General features: G+C 36.9%; 1 protein-coding gene across 1 annotated transcript in view; it reads right to left on the bottom strand.

Moving 5' to 3' along the window:
- Positions 1–19,022, bottom strand: part of ldlrad3 (low density lipoprotein receptor class A domain containing 3) — a 94,110-nt gene that overhangs the window by 38,533 nt on the left and 36,555 nt on the right. The window contains exons 3-4 of the mRNA XM_044124952.1: positions 4,254–4,379; positions 2,216–2,350 (exon numbers count right to left, since the gene is read on the bottom strand). Coding sequence (XP_043980887.1) covers positions 2,216–2,350; positions 4,254–4,379 — 261 coding nt within the window. The remainder of the gene's footprint in view (positions 1–2,215; positions 2,351–4,253; positions 4,380–19,022) is intronic.

Below are 19,022 nucleotides of genomic sequence, written 5' to 3'. Positions count from 1 at the left end.
TCATATTTAGTTTTATAGCATTGCTGTATATACTTTGAGAAGTAAATCATACATAGGTGAACTATAGTAACTAATTAATCCAATATGTTGCACTGAATTTTATTTTGAGACATCGAAGCGGAGGGGCTGAACAAAAATGCACACCATACTTCCAAAATCCCAAACCTCCATTAAATTATGTGCTACTTTGCGTTTGCCTGGCATGCAAAATCTAATCAAAAACATTTGTGGCTGCAGCATGACAACATATAAATTTTTTTTTTTTTAAAGTACTTTTGAGACGACACTATCCTGGCAAAGGCTCATTTTAGTCCACATCTGGAAATAAAGCTGCTTGAAGGCAGACAGGTTTCTGTGTGGTTGGACATGTTTTGAAATGTGGGCGACATAACTGTATTCAGAACCTGCAATGTGCGTCATGTATGAACCGCAGCCATCTAAAGAGATTATGTTTCAAAAATCAAAAAATGTCTGATCAACTTGGCAGAATTCAGTAGAAACTACTTCAGTAAATTTTTCAAAGAACCTAATAAAACACATTATTACAGAGCATAAATAAAGCATTGACAATAGTGTGATTATTTGCTTTGTTTTGCCAGTGTAACATAAGCTTTGCAGCTTTGAAGAAAGCTGGACAGTTTTAGTGTTTGCTGAAAGAAATGCTTCTAGCAGTTCCTTTGGATGCTACAGTACGAAGATTTGCAGCTGAAGAATACGCTGCAGTTTTCATTCTTCACTTATAAATAAGGAAATGGAGTGCAGCGAACACAGATACTGATCAATACTCCTTCATCACAATAAAGCTCCATTCAGCATTTTGAGTCTCTGCATTGAGTTGTGGAGTGTGAAAAGAATCGGCTAGTAATGAGGCATTGACTCACTTTGGTTGTCTCTCTCCCTCAAAGGCAGAGGAAACCGAACAACTTCAATATAAGGGAGAAAAAAATTTCTTAAAGTAATTAGCTAGGGCAAGTAAAACCTAATTTAAATGGTGCTGGATGCATTTCTTTTTTTTACATGTTATAAGCGTCATAATGTTACTGTTTGTTTAATTATTGCCACAAAATCGATCCTATCACAAACTGTAATTTTTATTTATTTTTTGCATTTTTATCACATTCTAGTTGAATACTAACAATGTTACATTTTTAGCTGTGATTGCTGATACCTTATAGAAATGTTCTGTTTTGTTTTTTTTGAAAACATATTTACAAGCTGCCAGTAATCAGCCTGACAGCCTCACCATGACAGAGCAGAAGGAAGATTTTTTTTTTTCCACATTTGGCTGCTTGTGGATATATCTATGTCAAGGTTAGACTACTGGCAGAAAGTACAGCTGAAGTGTTGACAGTAGTCGACAGCTGGGCTTTTCAATGCTAGAAGAAAATGGAGATCCCAGCCAATTGGATGGATACCTATAGCAGCAGGTATCTTACGCATCAGTGTATACCACCATATGTGTGTGTTTGAGTTGAGCCAGGAAAGTGAAGAAAGTTCTTCATGGACAAAAGAGTAAAATGAAAGCAGCATATATCTTTCCTTGTATGGAGGTAATGTGAATTAATTTGCAGTTGTTGTTTTTCACTTCCTATATTTAGATAGTGGATGATAAAAGTTTGGTGTATTGCTTCTCCTCAGGTTTATTCTTGATCTGTCCACAGTGCTCATTTGTTCTCATGGTACTTTTGTTTTTGCAAATATTTTCTAGCAAACCTCTGGGACCCTTAGAGAATAGTCATAGTCACAGGGATTACACTACATACAGATTTATGTGTACACATTTTTTTCAAGGGTATCATAGTACAAGGGCATGAATGCATAAGCATGGCACCCTTCCAGATGTTAGTCAGGAATATTGAAAACCACATATAGTTTAATCCTGTTTCTACACAAAATCCCATTACGTCTGTGGTTGTAAGATGACAAAATGTAAAAAGGTTTAAGGATTATAAATAGCTTTGCAAGGTACAGTACGTTCCTAATCAGGCATAACCAGTATGTTTGAATAAAAAGGCAAGTCAAATTGCTTGAAAATAGTTTCAACATTTTTCCTGCTGCAGTTCAGAGTTCTTCATTATAAATCTACCATAAATCTTAGGTTGATTGATTAGGTAGAGTTTCCATTTTGAGTTTTGTAAAAAAAGAAACAAAAAGACAAAGATCTGCAGTCATTTTTCTATGCAAGCATGTTTTCTTTATACATTTGAAGGCCTACCTGCTGTGGTCAAGCAGGACTCTTCATCACTGTTGTCCATACAGTTGTCCTGGCCATTGCACAGAAAGCTTCGGTCTACACAACGGCCATTTCGACACTTGAAGCGAGTTTCTGAGCACACGAGGGGGTTGCCTGCTGTGGTTGAGAAAGGTCAGAGGTCAGCAGTTTGCTCAAAGAAGGTCTTAGAGCAAAGTTTCTATTTAAAGTGGCTATAACTGAAAAACAGGAGATAATTTATGAGAGCTCTCAATCACGTTAAATATAAACAAATAATCTACAGGCAGAACTGCAGTCGTTTTATTTTCATCTTCTTCCTAACCGGCACCACTTTATTCTATTAAAATAAAATAAAACTGAGCCTCTCGCCAGATGACCACTACAGCTACCCTCTCTATCTCCCGGGACTTTGGCAGATAATGGATCGAAGATGATATTATCATTTGATGGGCATTTTCTTTTTGGAAATGAAAAGAAAAATGAAAACTTGTTCATGATTTGATTGGTACATTCTGATAAAAACATAAATTCAGAGAAAATAGTAAAAACATGCTAAATCCCACTCAGAGCCACAACTCCTTTTAAACTCGTGTTCAGTCCTTTTGTCTTCATTCTTCTTCTTAAAAGGAGGCATAATCATCTTCTGAGAACTTTCAAACAATTACACAGTGGTGACGCAGTATTTGCTGCAAGCATGGAGCAAAGCTCCTTTAAATGGAGCGATTAGATAGTTGCGTGTGAGCCCTGCAGGCAAAGAACATTGTCTTTGACAATGGCGAGTGATAGAAGTGATTCTCAGTGGGAAAGTAGTGAAGCGGTTCTGTGAGAAGAAACCTTATTGGAAGTCATGCAATTCAAACGAGGGGAGACGACTTGACTTTTTAAATAAAGGTAACAGAATTGGAAGTGTTAACAGTTCTACATATAACAGGATAGATTTTACAGTCAAAGATGCTACAAATATATTGAAAATGAGAAAAAAACAATAGAGGAGAAGACGATGCACATCCTAATGTGACAAAATATTGTCAGATTCCTCTTTGCCTGTCTTAATTTGACATGAAAGTGACAAGTGAAAAGGTGATCCTCTGGGAAGTGCTTCAAGAAACTACAAGTATTACAAATTCAAATGTTCTTAGCTGAAGACTTTATCTTTGTTCTGCTTCAGAAGTTTCACCTGACAGTTCAAAAGATTCAACTCTGGATTTAAGTCTGTAGCCTAAAAAGAACAGTTTCTTCCTGGAAATGTGTTTTGTGCTCAGCTCACATAGCATCCCATCACCCCCACAACTTGTTCAACTGTGAGGACACTTTGTGACCTCCTGGAAAACAAGTCTGACTTGTTGATTTTGATTCATTTAAAAGCCAATGTAAAGTAGAGTGTATAAAATTCTTACCATATTTTTTGTTTATTACAATACATTGATAGTCCACTAACATTTCACTACTTAGTAAGTTTTAGCTAAGCAGAAAGTCCTTCAAAAGAGAAATCTGCTTCTTCAATTGTACTGCCAGGCAAACAGTATGTCACAACAATAACACAGTTGGTGGTTAACCAAACTTGTTTAATAAATTAATGAATCATTCCTTCATCGTTGACAGTCAGAAGCTATGCATTGAAAACATCAAAATGCTGATGTAGTGTTTTGGTAAACATTGACCTGGTCCAATAAATTTTACTGTCCAATACACTATCATTTTTACACATTTACACAAAATCCAGATGATCTCTGATATGGAATTACAAGTGAACTTGATCACTTAATCTTGCCATCCGGTCCAGAACTCCCTTCATAAAGTGAAATTAAATCTTCCTGGAAAATTACTGGTGTGTATCACCACCTTTACACTCTGCTCAGTTTTTGCAGGAGCGCTATTTAAATATTTTATACCAGGAAACCACATTTTTGGCCCTCTCTCATCCATAAAGTGTAATGACCCGACGTTGGTATATCTTGGAACAGACTATAACTTTTTGTGAATGTGGCCTGGAAGCATACGAGTGTTGCTGAATCTAGACACCATGGTGTGAGAGACTCACTGCAGTTCTTCTCGTCGCTCCCATCAGGACAGTCACTGAAGCCATTGCAGCGGAACCTTCCGATGATGCAGTGGACACCATTAGCACAGGTGAAGAATGTGGAAGCACACTTAGACTTGACCTTAGCTGTCAGAACACAAGGAGTCAGGAGACAATGTTACAAAGGGGGACAAAAGATTAGTCTGTGCATAATAAGCAGATGCAACTGCAGTTTTCAATGTACTACCTCGTATTTTGAAACAATATTGGCTGTAAATAGGATGCATAAGGAAAAGGAGGAACTATTCAAAGAAGTCAACTGGGTTTTTATCAAGGTCTTATAAATCCATTTGCACAAATACTCTGTGGAACAGTATTTCCAACTGAAAACTCTGAATCACACATAAATAATATTCAAGGTCCAAACTTTAGAACAAATGTGTTGTTACAGAGGCACATTACTATTCAGCAAATATTTTCTCATAAGGTTTACCTTCACTTTTGAACAAAAATGACACAAAAGGATAGTTCTGCAGATCAAGAACCAAAAGGTGAAACAAAGTTAACAGCAAAGACAAAGAGAGCAAATTGCGTGGGAGAGTGTTTGTATAGATCCCATCATCGATCAGCCTAAGTAGGCCATGGGTCTTATCTCCAAGGACAGGCCTGAGCCTTGAGTGACAAGCCTGTAGAACATCAATGCTTGCTGGACTCAGTTTAGCACAAACCCCCACTAGCTTTTAGCTAATCTTGATCTTCCCTGGGAGCAAGAAAAAAAGAAAAATATATATATACATATATATTTAGGCGAGTGAAGACATCAGAAAATAATAGCATATGGCTAAGTTGACTGTAACAATACTGGGCTGCTGAGGCCTGAACACATAAAAAAAATGGATAAGACACTATTGCTACTGTTTTTACAAATAAAGTAATCTTGTACATCTCATTTACTTTACTTCGGTTGCTGTTAAACTGCTTCGGAGTTATTCAAAGCCTTGAAAAAGTAGTTCTATCTCTTTAACTTTAAAACCTTTCCTCGTGTCACATCCAAAACTGTTGAAATATTTTTATCTTATTGCTTTGGGTAGGGTCTATCAAGTATAAAACTACTTTAAAGATTTACATTAAAAAGTGCATAATTGAAAATTAGGGAGTGACATGATGCATGGTTTTCAAAACTTTACAAATTAAAAGTGTGGAAGTCTTTTGCAATCCTTCCCCTTTCCTGCCCCTAAAAAAATTCCATTGAAACTGTTGCCTTCAGAAGTCGTCTTAAGAGCAAATAAAGCCCTCCTGCATGTGATTTAACTTCAGTGTAAATACAACAGTCCAGTGAAGTCCTTGTTGCAGCAAGTAAACAAGAGTAAGAAGAAACAAAAATAAGTATTTTTGGTCACCATGCTAAATGTGTGAAAATCAACATGGTTCAGACCTAAATTCATCTCAGAACATTTGGCAAGATCTAAAAACTGATTGTATGCAAACATTGTACATTCTTAGGATGAGTAATTTTGCAAAGAGAGGGCAAGATTTCAGTCTGTACAAGCTGGTAGAGAGAGTGGAAGTCTTGCAGGTGTAGGAAAAGAGTATTAAATTAGGAGAGGCACAGTAAACATCTACAACTAAACATTTTATATTGTATTTGTAAAAATTACACACATATTCCACTACTTTGCACTATTTTGTATAGACCAAGCTCATAAAATCCCAAGTTAAACTGAAATAATACAACAAGAAACACAGGAAAGCATGAAAACATATTCCAATGTCTGCAAAATAGAAAAAAAACAAAACAGTTGAAACAGAGAAAAAGTTAATTGGCCTCCGATAAATCTAAAAACAACCCACAAAGTATTGTGTGTATTGTATATTCCCTTTGTTTTCTGTACTGAACACAAAGGCTGGAACTGGCCTTCTCACAGGCTGGCAAAGGGTTGTCTCAAATGCCAGGGGCACACATTTTTCCCTCCACAATATACTTTGGCAGACTGATTTATGAGCTCTTTCAAGCTGGGTATATCAGGGTGAGGGAAGAGGACGCATAACAACCACATTGGTTTGGAGCGTACATCCCTGGGATGAAACATAATCCGCTGAATGCAGGAGGAAGACCGGATAGCAACCAATCTATGTGTATGTTATCTAGGGAGTCTTTGTTTACCTGGATGGCGGAAGCTCTGCTCAGCCAAATCACATTTAGCATGCTGTATCACATTCATTAGAGCCAAAGGAAGAAAAATAGACAAGCTTCAGAGCTGTAGTAGAAGCCAAAATAAAATAATGATAATAACAATACACGCTGCTGCAAAAGAGTGAGGTTAAAATTAATTTAGCCAAAAAATAAACATAATTTTTTATTCTCTCTCTGCATTTATTTAACATTTGCTGTATTTCAATGCTTTTTCCTGAGAGTTTCATTGTGTACTTGTCAGCTATGATTGAAAGTTTCTACTCTGCTTTCACACAAATTTGTCTTTCTCTATTTTTGGTGCTCTGCCAGCTTTGCTAAAAGAAGTGTTTTCTGCAGCAAGCTTCGTCAGTCACTTCCTCCCTCATCTGAATCCTCATTACCGCTTTAACTGCTGGCTACGATTCATCTCAGTCAATGTTTGTGCTTCAAATTAGCTCAAAAGTCAAACGAAGGGCAAACTCATGAGTGGAAAGCTGTGGGCGGGAGACGCAGAGCCCATCGGAAGGATAAACTTAATGTGCTTAGCTGTATTTTGTGGCATTTTAGCCATTTATAGCCTGAGCCAAGTAGTTTTGAGAGCAGGAAGTTGAAAAATTAATTACATGGAGAAAGCAGAGGGTAAAAGACATGCCAAAGATAAAAACGTATTAGCTTTTGACTTTTATTCTATGAAGGTTTACTGGTTCAATAGTCCTGAACTTTGGATGTAAACATTTCTGTCTACTCTGATATTACCGACAATCAGTTCTGTTCCACCTTGCTAAAAAAACCTTTGTGAGGTTTCTGCCTTACTGATGCCAAATATTCATCCATTCCACTCAACCGTTTTTTGTTTTTTTTTTTAGAAGTTGTTTACAAAAATCAGGCAGTGTTGGACTGCTTCCAAACTTTGCTCCAATGTTCAGCTAAGCAGCACAAATGAAAACGAATGAGGTTAGCAGTTGAGCTCATTCCTTGAGGTAAGACTATCACTAGCAGAAAAACATGGCAGTTTCACAATAAAACACACAGCTGGTGGACACACACCCTCACGCACACGCCCACCCCCACACACACATGCACACGCCCGCACATATGCAAACATAGAGGCAGAGAAACAAACAGATAAGCCTGTCCATTGTCTCTCTGTTTTAATACTTGCTACTGAAAATACCTTTAAGCTTCTTCGACTGAAACAACTTTACATCAAATTCCACAGCTTTTGTTTGTTATTTTTATCTATATCCCACATAAATAAAAGCACTATACTGTGCAGGTGTTTATCAAGCCATTAGAATATCATCAAGAAGGCAGTTTATTACGCCATTCAAATTAAAATAACAGCTACTCGTAATGTTATAGAGTTAATGAAGAATGGAGGTTATTGTGACGACATACTTAAGGCGGAGTGTCGGAAAGAGCAGGAGTTTCTTAAAGAAACAGAGGCCGGATTACATGGTGTTAAATTGTGAAGTCAATTTTTTTTTAAGTCATGTTTGATACATCTATAACATTTTTTATAACAACTGAAGGTAACACTGTTACTTCATTATACTATAAAATGTCACTATGTGCCTGGAAATATATCTACCTCTTTAATAGTTGATTTTAGCTAATCTGCATTATTGGACCTGGTGTCTCTTATTCCTCTTGTCAAAAAACCATAGATTCTCCACTGGAGTTTGTCCAATCACTTTGCTAGTAATTTAAGGATAGTAACACTACGGTCACTAAACCAGGTAGTGGTACTTTGGGCAGTTTGGGTAGTTACCAAGTTCAGCAGAAAATAAAATCACTAACTTTGTAAAACTTGTCAGAAGATGGGAGCAAAAGCAGCTGACTTTGAACTTGATAAAATACAGAGCAATATCAGCAGATAACATGGCTCCCCAAATTATCACAGACTGTGGAAACTTAACAATGGACCAACTTGGATTCTGTGCCTTCCTGTTCTACTTGCAGACTCTGGGACATTAATCTCAATACTCTGGAGACAGCAGTAACCCCAGTTGCTTGTACAGCATTGTATACCAAACACTTTCCTTCCCCTAAACCTTCCAGTAATGGCCTTAGATACAGCAATGAGAGCGGACAGCTTCCTTCTAAATAAACTTTTGTGACTTATCCTCATTAAGGAGGGTGTGAGGAGTGTCTGCTGGATACCTGTGGAATCAGCAGTCATCCAGACGATTGTATAAGTCAAAATATAACATTTTTGGATTCCAAATTCTTGAATTTACTGTTTTTTTTATTTAATATTTTATAGTTCTGAGAAAACAAGTTTCTAATTCTGTTTAATACATTAGTTTAATTTTTAGATTTGAATTACAGAAAATTTTATTTTCAGAAAAACTCAACTTTATTGAAAAGCCATGAGATAATTTTACTATTTCCACACTCTGAAAGATAAAACAAAGTCCAGGGTGTTCTATGTTGGAGATGAAAATCATTCTTTACATAATCTTGGTCAAAGTAAAAACAGAATATCATTGTTTGTTTTCCTTCCCCCTGTGGCTTCAGGATTAATATCTGGTTTGTATTCAGGGTCCTGTGCTCTGCTACGTTTACTTATCCACCGCTTTACCCTCCAACCCCCACAGCCTTGCCCCGAGACACACACACACACACACACACACACACACACACACACACACACACAACCATCCGCTCTTTTCTTTTCCTCCTTGATTCCTCCAAGAACAGAATAACTTTCAGTACAGGTAAGCTCGGTCATGGTGCATGATTGACAGAGTGTGGAGAAGGCCTCGGAGAAGAGACTAACAAGAAAGAATGCATGGAGAGCAGAGGAACGAGATAATAGAAAGCGAGAAGGAGTGGAGACACCTGAGGACATCAAAGGATTCTCTGACCTTGCTGGGCATTTCTGAGGGGGAAAAATCAATAGGTAATGGAGTCGCAGTGTAAGCAAGAACCAAACGGGCAGTTTCACTCAAATGGGCCCTGCGATCAAAATAATCACTCTGTACATTTTACCATCTGTGGTGCCTAATAAAAGCATTGTAAAGCAGAGTAGACTTTTGTAGGAGGCATTACACTACAAAGCTTCTTTCAATTCCAGGGGAAAGCATTTGTAGGCCACTGGCATTCTGCAAATCTATCAAGCTTCATGGTAAATGATACAGCAATTCTAGTTTGTATGCCATACAGCAACAGCATGAAGAAGAATGCTGTCATAATTTACCAGCTCCTGGTAAAAAGAAAGAAAAAAAAGAAAAAAAGAAAAAGTGGAGCAAAGGAAGGGCAAACCTAAAATAAAGCAGAGTGTAATTTATCAGATCCGCGAACCAATGCAATATCCATCATACACAGAAAATGGCGACACAGTTAAACAGACTAATTTTGGTTGTTCCTATTAAGCAATAGTTTTCTTACAAGAAGAAATATACTTTATTTCAACGGTTTAAAGAATTCAAAGCAATTACTTTTCTTAATTTGTGACTAGTGATGTGACAAATTAGCAAGAAGAAAGAAAGAAGACTGAGACAAAGCAAGATAAAAAAAATTAAAGCATGATACTGGAAGTCTAATAAATATTTTATCCTTGTTCCTATGTATTAATTACAGTCGGTTATTGATCAGGAACGCATTAAGGGAATACAATCCACCAGACATCTCATGAAACCTTTGTTTGATTTCCAGGCTTTCCCTTATATTAATGTTTTATATTTTATTTATCTATCATACCTTTATCTCAGTTTTTTTTTCTATCTTAGTTCAAACCGGTATTTGCACAGCTTTCAGAATCACAATTTCCAAAGATAAACTCCCTTTTTCCTTAATAATGAGTTAAAGGGTGTGTATTAATCAACTTTTATTATATATTAACATTTGCTTTGCAGCTATCTATATTGACTCTTTATTAGTAGGACACACCAGTTTTTTTCTTTTTTGGAAATTACACTTGGTTTGACCATCACTTGCTCAGATGATTATGTAGACTGATCAAATCTATATTTGATTGTTCTACACTGAGCAAACATCTTTCCTTTCCTTCTCCTGCTTATCCGCTTTCTGCAGCACATTCCAGTGGATGTCGAAGTGTTCAAAGGCCAGAAGAGATATAGAAGGATACAAGTTCTGTGTCTGCCCCAAGGTTGTTATCCCAGTGGAAAAGAAACCCTCCAAAGAGACATCCTATAAATCCATACTACAAACACAAAGTCTGTAAAGCACTGCTTTAGATGTTGCCTAAAGAATAAAGAATAGTCTTTATTCTATTTGTAAAAACATTGATATTTTTATGGTCTATTTTTGCCTATAGTGGCCTTTATTTGGCAATGAAGCAACAGGAAAGTTGGTTGTGAGAGAGACATTGTAGCAAAGGTCAACAGGTAGGGACTCAAACCCAAGATCAGCATGTAGAAGACTGAGTTCTCCATACATGGATGGCGCGATTTTCCCCTGTGCTGTCGCTGCACCCCAGAAGAGCTTTTTATTTTGGCAAGAAGAAAAAAAAGAAACAAGGATGAAAACCATAGCAGGTATACTGTTTCATCTGAACTGCATTATTCTACAATGATTACATATTTTAATAATAATTTGCGATTCAGAAAACAATTTGAAAAAAAAAAAAAAATCGCTTGAACTTTGACTAATCTCATTTCTTGTGTAAATATTGGGCTTATTCTTGCCTTTGGAGCTGAATGTAGTGTCACACCCCTAATTTGGGATTGAAATCAACAATTTTCCAAATAATAACTTCAGTGAGTGTTCCTATTGATTTGTCACTCTTACAGTTTGGAAATGCTCACTTAAGAGTGGAGCATCGCTTGAGTAGGTTAAGCTCAGCATTCTGGTGGTGAGAGTTAGTATGGTAATGGGCTTGTAAAGGCAGTGTGTTGCTTGAACAAATCAGTTACCACTTTCAATTTCAAACATTTTTTACTCTCATGGGACCCACCCCTTACAAAATTATCCCACAAAAATCACATGTGATCACATGTGATTCACACAAATTTTACATGTGAATCACATGTGAAAGCACATGAATATGTGTGATTTTGGAACGTTTCGTGGTAAAATGACATGTGATTCACATATGACTCACACATTTTCACATGTGATCACATGTGGAAATGTGTGAATCACATGTGGAAATGTGTGATTCACATGTGAATCACATGTAATTTTACCACGAAACGTTCCAAAATCACACATATTCATGTGCTTTCACATGTGATTCACATGATTCACAAGTAAAATTTGTGTGAACCACATGTGATTTTCGTGGGATTTTTTTGTAAGGGACAGCTGGCTCATCCGTTGGTAGGTTGAGATAATATGTACACACCCTCTATCAGCCTTTCATTCTTAGTCCAAAGGATGTGATTTAACTTTTTTCCCAAGGTTTCCTATGTCAATCAGTTAACAGAGCACAAAAACAACACAGTGTCTTTCTTGTGAGAACTGTTGCCCGCTATTATCTCTCAAAGAGAACAGAGTGAAACCAAGAAAGAGAAAAAGAAAAAAAAAAAACCCTCTTGCTACTGCACGTCAATGCTGACTGATTGCTAGAATTATCCATGAGTGTGTGTCATTTGGCTCACCTGAAAAACAAACAGCTACTCAAAAGGCAAATATTTGAATACAGAAAAAAAATTCCATCTAGCAAGCTGACCAGGTTTCCACGGATTAAGAGACTAAAACTCCAATCTTCTCTTTGTGTTAAAATTTCATGTCGTGGCCACTTTTCTTATCACATGAACACACCCTGCTAACCTTGACAACCCTTTCCTTTTACATGATGAGGCTGCTAAAGGACTGCAGCATCTAAGCTTTGATATCTTAATTTCAGAAAAAAACAAACAAACAAAAAAACACCTCAGCATTCTTGAGCATGTTCCACCCCTGCTGTTAAGCAGAACTTGTTGCTGTTGATAAGCATTTAGAGGCTCTTTTCAAGTCAATATCTCAAAGGAATCCAGTGGCGGTCAATGCACAAGGGAAAAAAAAGTCAACCAATTGCTTTGGCTCCAGGCTCAGGCTTCTGTTTTTCATCCTCAAAGTGATAATGTAGAAATAATCTTTAATAGGACAATATCTAACAGAGGAATTTACTTAGCTCCTACATGTTATGTTGATATAATTACATCAATAAACAGGGAAGCAGGAAATCAAAACTCCCAATAATTATAACCCCCACTGTTAGTGTTTGGGTTAGGAAGCAGACACTTTGAAACAAATAATACTGTCTTTGTGGAAACTCAGTGTCCCTTACTGAGTGAAATAATTTAAATAAACAAAATACATAATCTAAAAATAAATAAATAATCACATAATTTTCAAAAAAGATGATATTTTCAGTAAACTAAATAACACACAGCTGGATGATATTTGGATAAATCTACCCATGTCATCAGTTCATATTGACAACATATTGCAATGCAAATACATTTGAATTTTTTTCAGAAACCTAACCCATAACAGTTATCTCTTGGCAACTGCCCCTTACTCTAAGTTGCTTTTAAACCTTTATTGTATTTATTTATTTACAGAAATCTAAAAATGTGGCATATATACTCAGGCCTTCAGAATGAGTCATTTTACAACAATCATAGTTGCAAGTCTTATGGAATTTGTTTCTATCAACATTACACATGTAGAAAATTGCATCTTTAATCATCTGTAAAATAAAAGCAGCTCAATCAGACTGGATGGAAGATTTTTGAGAACATAAATTTTCAAGTTTGCCATATACCCTTTACCTCAAAGACACTTAATTGATTCTTTTCTTGCATGTTAAATACTGTCGTAATTTTGGCAGGTGAACTTTCACCCTAGTCTCAAGTCTCAGGTTTTCCTCCAGTATTGCCCTGTGTTTAACGTCATCTATCTTCCCAACAACTTTGGTATACTACTCTACCTCTGCTGGTGAAAAGCATCCAGTTAAATTATGATGTTAGTACCACGTTCAAAAGAACAGGTTTTAGAACATTTGCTATCCTTCACCTGTTTTGCATGTAGGTTAAAAAAAGTTGAATTTGGATTTACCTGACTTGCTTCCATATTCTCTTTGTTGCATACACTGCTTGTAGCAAACCATAACTAGGATTCCTCATGGCTTCCATTCAACAGTGCTGTTTTCTTTCCTTGTTCCCTGTTCAGGTTTGTAGAGAGCATGACTAAGAGTTGTCATGATGTGAGTTCCCCCTGCCTGAGTTACGAATCTCTGCAGGTCCTTAACCGTAATCATGGGTATGTTGTATGCTCTGAATTTTAATTAGAGAGATCAAAAAAGGGGTTTAATATCTTTATATGGCACAGTTTCCTGATTTTTATTTAAAAAAAAAGCTTTGAAAACCATCTTTTTCCCCTCCCGCTTCACAGTTATGCACTGGTGTGTTGGTATAGATATATATTCTATTTAAATGCACTAAATGTTGTGACATAAATATATTTTTTAAAACTTGAAGGTGTATAAATGTGTTTGCACAACACTGTTTGTAACTAGTGAGACATGAAAGTAATCTCCCTTTATTAAGATCCAGTTTACGAATCTTAAAAATATCATCTACATTTTAAAGTCATGATTCCAGTCACTGAACACTGTTTATCCTTAGTAGGAACTTAGCAGCCAGTAAGCAGCCATTTGTTAATGTCATGGCATTCTTATCTTTTGTCTCTGAGCACTACGGGTCCTGCTGATGGTCAGAGAAGTAAAAGCTGAACTTTTACAGCTGGATGTACATCCTGCGTTCTGAACACATGAATTCTCCCACACAAAGAGGGCATGACCATGGCCTGCAGGTCTGCTACTTCTGAACAATCACTGCTTTGAAAAGTGCCTCTCAGTCTTTCTTTCTCTCTCTCTGTCCAAGACCCATTTTTACAAGGGTCTATGTCTTTGATTCCCCACTTCTTGCTGTATGCATCACGTCCACTCCCACTTTCGGCCCTGCAATGTTTCTGCTGTCTTGCTTGCTCATGCCTTGCTCAGACAAGGGCAAAGAGGCTAATCCTGGCTCTGAGGCCCAGTAAGCTCAGTCAGCTCTCTCCTTTCTCTTTTCTGTCAGCAAACATTTCATCTGACACTCTCGTAGGCCGGTGTTATGGACACCAGGGAGCAGGATGGTACTTTTGACCTCTTTGTGAGGAATTATTCAGGACCATGCCCTCTTAATCTCCGCCTCAGGTTCCCTTGATCATGCCAACAAATATATTAATGATTTTGTTCCAGCAAACGATGCAGCTAAATGCTTGTATTGGTGTTTTCCACTGAAGGTAGTATATTGTGCCAGACTAGCTTTTTATTACTACCTCAGTAGTTCAAAGCACTCTGAGTTGAATCTACTCTGTGAGGTGAAAAAATTCTGCAGCCTATTAGATGCTCTGAAAGAAGCTCACCTTCAGGCTTACATAACTATACATCTATCACAACACTTTCGCTATGCACAAACTTGCTTTCCTATTTTCCATCCGAAGAAAGAAGTCATGTCCAAAAAATATGCACACAGTTAAAAAAAATCTGCGAGCTCAGACTGACAACATCTGACGTGCCTGGATAGCATATCCACAAGCAAGAACTGCAACTCCCAGAGCACAGTTTATTAAAGCAATTTATTCATGACTTGTTTTTTTCCTTCTGTTGTCAGGAGGTAATCTCCATAGTACACAATGACGCACAAAGTTATAAAAAGCTCCAGGTGCAGATTCAACCAGTTATGGTCACTTTAAACGCTCACAAACACAAAATGTATTTTTTTCCAATCTGAGTCACTGAAGCATCTCATGGAGTGATACACAGTTGATTCCATGCAAGTGAAGTGCCTTCCTAAAGGATTCATTCTCCCTGAACTGTTAAACTTTTTGTCTAGTTACCACCACAAACCTTCTGAGATTTAGGATTATAGACCACAGATGACTATTTATAAGAATAAAAATCAGAAAACTGTGTCATCCAGTTGCAGTCACCCCCCTCGGTCAACACTTGACAGAATCACCTCTCACTACAATACCATCTTTTGATGGATTTTGTTCCATTTTTTTTTTTTGGCAAATTCTTTCTTGGAAATGAATGGAGAACATATGTGCATAGCAATTTTCAGATTCTCAATTGGACTGAATTTGCATGCATCTCTATTCATTAACTTTTAAAAGGTACCTTCTTCCACATGTTGGCCAGCTCCTACATGAGTAACTTTAAATAGGGCTTTCAATTGTTTGATTTTCTTCCCTCTCCCACAAAAGCAAGATGTGTGTAACACACAATTAATAGGTTTCTTGTCAACACTGGACCTGTCTCACTGGACCTGTGAACCCATGTTAGCTGCTTCTCTGATTAATGTTTCCTTGCCCAGCTTGTCAAGTAAGGTGGACAGCCATGTATTGAAGTTGTATCAGATTCCATTTTCTTACGAAAGATTAAAGGCACCTCCTAAGATGTTTAGAGCTTGGGATATAGTTTTAGAAACTAACCCACATTAATTTTTCTCTTTGAACTGTCTGGTGTGTTTCTTGGTCTTCATGTTGCTATTTGTTCACACATGTTCTCTAACACACCTCTGATTTATTCACAGAACAGCTGCATGTATACTGGATACTCCAGATTTATGCTAATCTATGTAACAAAATCCTGATAAAACAAATTAAATTAAATTACAAGGCTGTAATGTGACAATATGTGAAAAGGTTTAATAGGTTTGAATGCTGTTGCATGGTACTGTTACTGTGAATTAGTAACAGAAGGACTATGAAGAGAGAAAGGGTAATCAACTGTGAACACACTATGTTCCTCAAAGAACATTCTAGTCTTTCTCAGCTGGATACTAATACAGTGTGTTGCATCCTTTAGCATCACATGATGAACGCTTCTTCCCAAAGTTTGAATTGAAAAACTTTATTAAAGATGACTTCTTTCCAAAAAGGAATCTGAAGGACACGCTAACAAAAGGAGGGGTCCTGGGTCGCAAAATAAGAAAGAAGTTTGTCTTATGTTGGTCAATACACATTCTTGACTATTCAAGACAATTCTCGCAGCTTGGCGCATTGGGCTTAGCAGAGTGGAACATTTGCGATGAATAATAGATCGAAGACAGAAAACTCAGTGGAAGTTTTTTTGATTCACTTAAAAACCTCAGTACAGGCGTCAGTTTGGCATATAATGCATTCAGGTCAACAAGAAGGCACAGACAAACTTTACTTTTGAGGTAAAGCGACTATTCGTGATAAAAATGTATGAAATCCTTCACCATGTATCTGCCGAGGTTCCTGTGTGGGTTGATCTATCTCGCAAGTCTTGTACAGCTTATTGGGCTCATTCATTCCTGTGAGTGAAAGCTTCAAAGCTTATGCAAATTAAATAGCAATACTGACAAAACTACCAATGGTGCTATTCTCAAGTGTCAAAGCCATGTGAAAGTCATATTTTGCTTAATATGCAAAATGCTTGATTTTAAAACCGACATTTAGTTAATGAGACAGCAAAATGTAATCACATTTGACCTTTTCTTGAGGCAACGTAGTATTCCTTGGATCTGAGACAGCCACATCAGCACAATCTGCTGCCTAATGGGCTTAAAGGAGATCAACTACAGCTGCCTTCTGGTTCAAATGCTTGCGGTAAAGTTAGACACTGATTTGGAGAAAACTTTGCATACGAAATATATATGTTCATGCACAAAAAGCACACTCTTGTCGCTCTGTGTTGCTCTTGTGGTGGACTATGACAGATTCTCCTGGACTTTAGTCCTTGTAAGTTCTTGAAACTTCTTTTGTAAGCAATCCATTTTATTTTATTGCCTGCCAGCTCCTTTGCATCCAGCTCTCTTTACTCTTATGTGATGTGAATACATTGCTAAAACTGCCAAAATGGTTTGCTTCTTCAAACTTTGATCAACCAAGTTAAATAAGCAACATCAAACAATTATCAATGTAAGCATAATCTGTATTTCTGGACTGAGAGGGATTTGGCAAGTTTTTTTTTATGGGCGCAGCCAACATGGTCAACTCTACAGCTCAACAATCGGATTTTTCTTACAAATATGTCATTATTTCAAGGCCGTCAACAACTAAGGATTCATTTATACTGATATACAATAAAATAGTGGGTATTGGAAATATTCAGATGGAAGCCCCCATCACATGTTACACAGGAAAAAAAATGTCATATTTTAACATGTGCAAAGCTTTCCTAACATCTGAGAATGCAAATCACAACACACACATAACTTAAAGTCAGGCCTTTTCTGTAAAGTATGATCAATGTCTCTGTAAATCTTGGCTTACTATTAAAACCTTATATTGCAGCTAGTTTTTTTCGCCTCTTAGATTGTAAATTGTTATTGTGTCACAGTAAAATATACTTTTCAAAAACAAGTCAAGTCAAAAGTCAGAGAGTTCTTTAAGTGTGACCTTTATTTTTATTTTTTTGTTTGTCATTTATTTGCATGTTTTAAATTAAAAATGTCTCGTAAACATTCAAACTTTTATGTAATCACCACCCATATGGCTGTGGCCAAACCTCTGAGCCACATTTCAGATTATAATACTGTATTTCAGAATAATTTGTTAACAATGAACCACATGGAAGTGACTCAGGGAGGAGGGAAATGGCAAGATTCCATCTGATCTGCAGAGGTCATTTTGAGTCAAGCTGATATCAAGACCCAAGGGCCTTTTTGATGAGGAGTCAGAACTCAAAAATGATTTCCAAGTCCAAATATTATATCCTGCCAAGACCTGAATACCCTATAACTACAGCTATGATGGTAGCAAGGCAGAAAACCCTATAATGAGAACAATCTGTCCAGTTAGCCCTGTCGTCCCTGTACTTGAAGAACAGCCTATGCTGTAAACATCAATAGAGCAGACACCAGAGGGAAGGACTGAGTCCCTGCAGCCAGAAAAAAAGACATTTTGTTCAGGCAAATTATTTCTTTAGTTGTGTGCATCACAACTTTGTACCCTGCATGGCATGTATGTATAGAACAAGTATTAAAAGAAAAATGTAACTTGTGAGTGGTAAACAGACAGAAACTAATCAAATAGAAAACATTCAATCAGGAAGACAATCAATGTTTGCTTTAGCTTTGCCATCCATGCATGTAGGCATCATAGTTCCAGTACCATCCGCGTCAAACTCTGGTTAAAACACGCAAAGTGGAACCCTTTGGACCTCAGACCCTTATTTTATCTAAAGCTCATATTTTTAGTTATCTAAGTTGTATTCCTTGGGGGTAAAAGTCTGACAGAGGAGATCAAAAGGCTTTAGACGCTTCATCAGAAGCTGATAAAGCTTCCTGATCCATTGCGGTGTTTACTAACGCAAGCTGATAACCGGAAACCTTACTGCCTACTGCCGATCCTCATTGATTAATGTTGAGTCTTTTTACATCATGTAATGTTGAGTCATCGTAAATATGATGCAAACCTGAAATTCCATTTAAATTAAATTTCTAACTTTTTCAAAAACTTGGTAACTGAGGGAAATTCTGCAGAGTAAATCTATAAGTAATTGCACAATTTTTTATGTGTTGCAGATATTAATAAAGATAGATACAACTCTGGCTAGCAACCTTTAAACATAAAGTCTGTTTGACAACAATATTTTACAATAACTAAGGTGATTTTAAAAAATATTAATAATATTGTAACACAAC

Source organism: Gambusia affinis, linkage group LG08 (assembly GCF_019740435.1).
Source record: "Gambusia affinis linkage group LG08, SWU_Gaff_1.0, whole genome shotgun sequence".
In the NCBI taxonomy this organism is placed as follows: domain Eukaryota; kingdom Metazoa; phylum Chordata; class Actinopteri; order Cyprinodontiformes; family Poeciliidae; genus Gambusia; species Gambusia affinis.
This window is presented reverse-complemented; position numbering and strand designations above follow the sequence as displayed.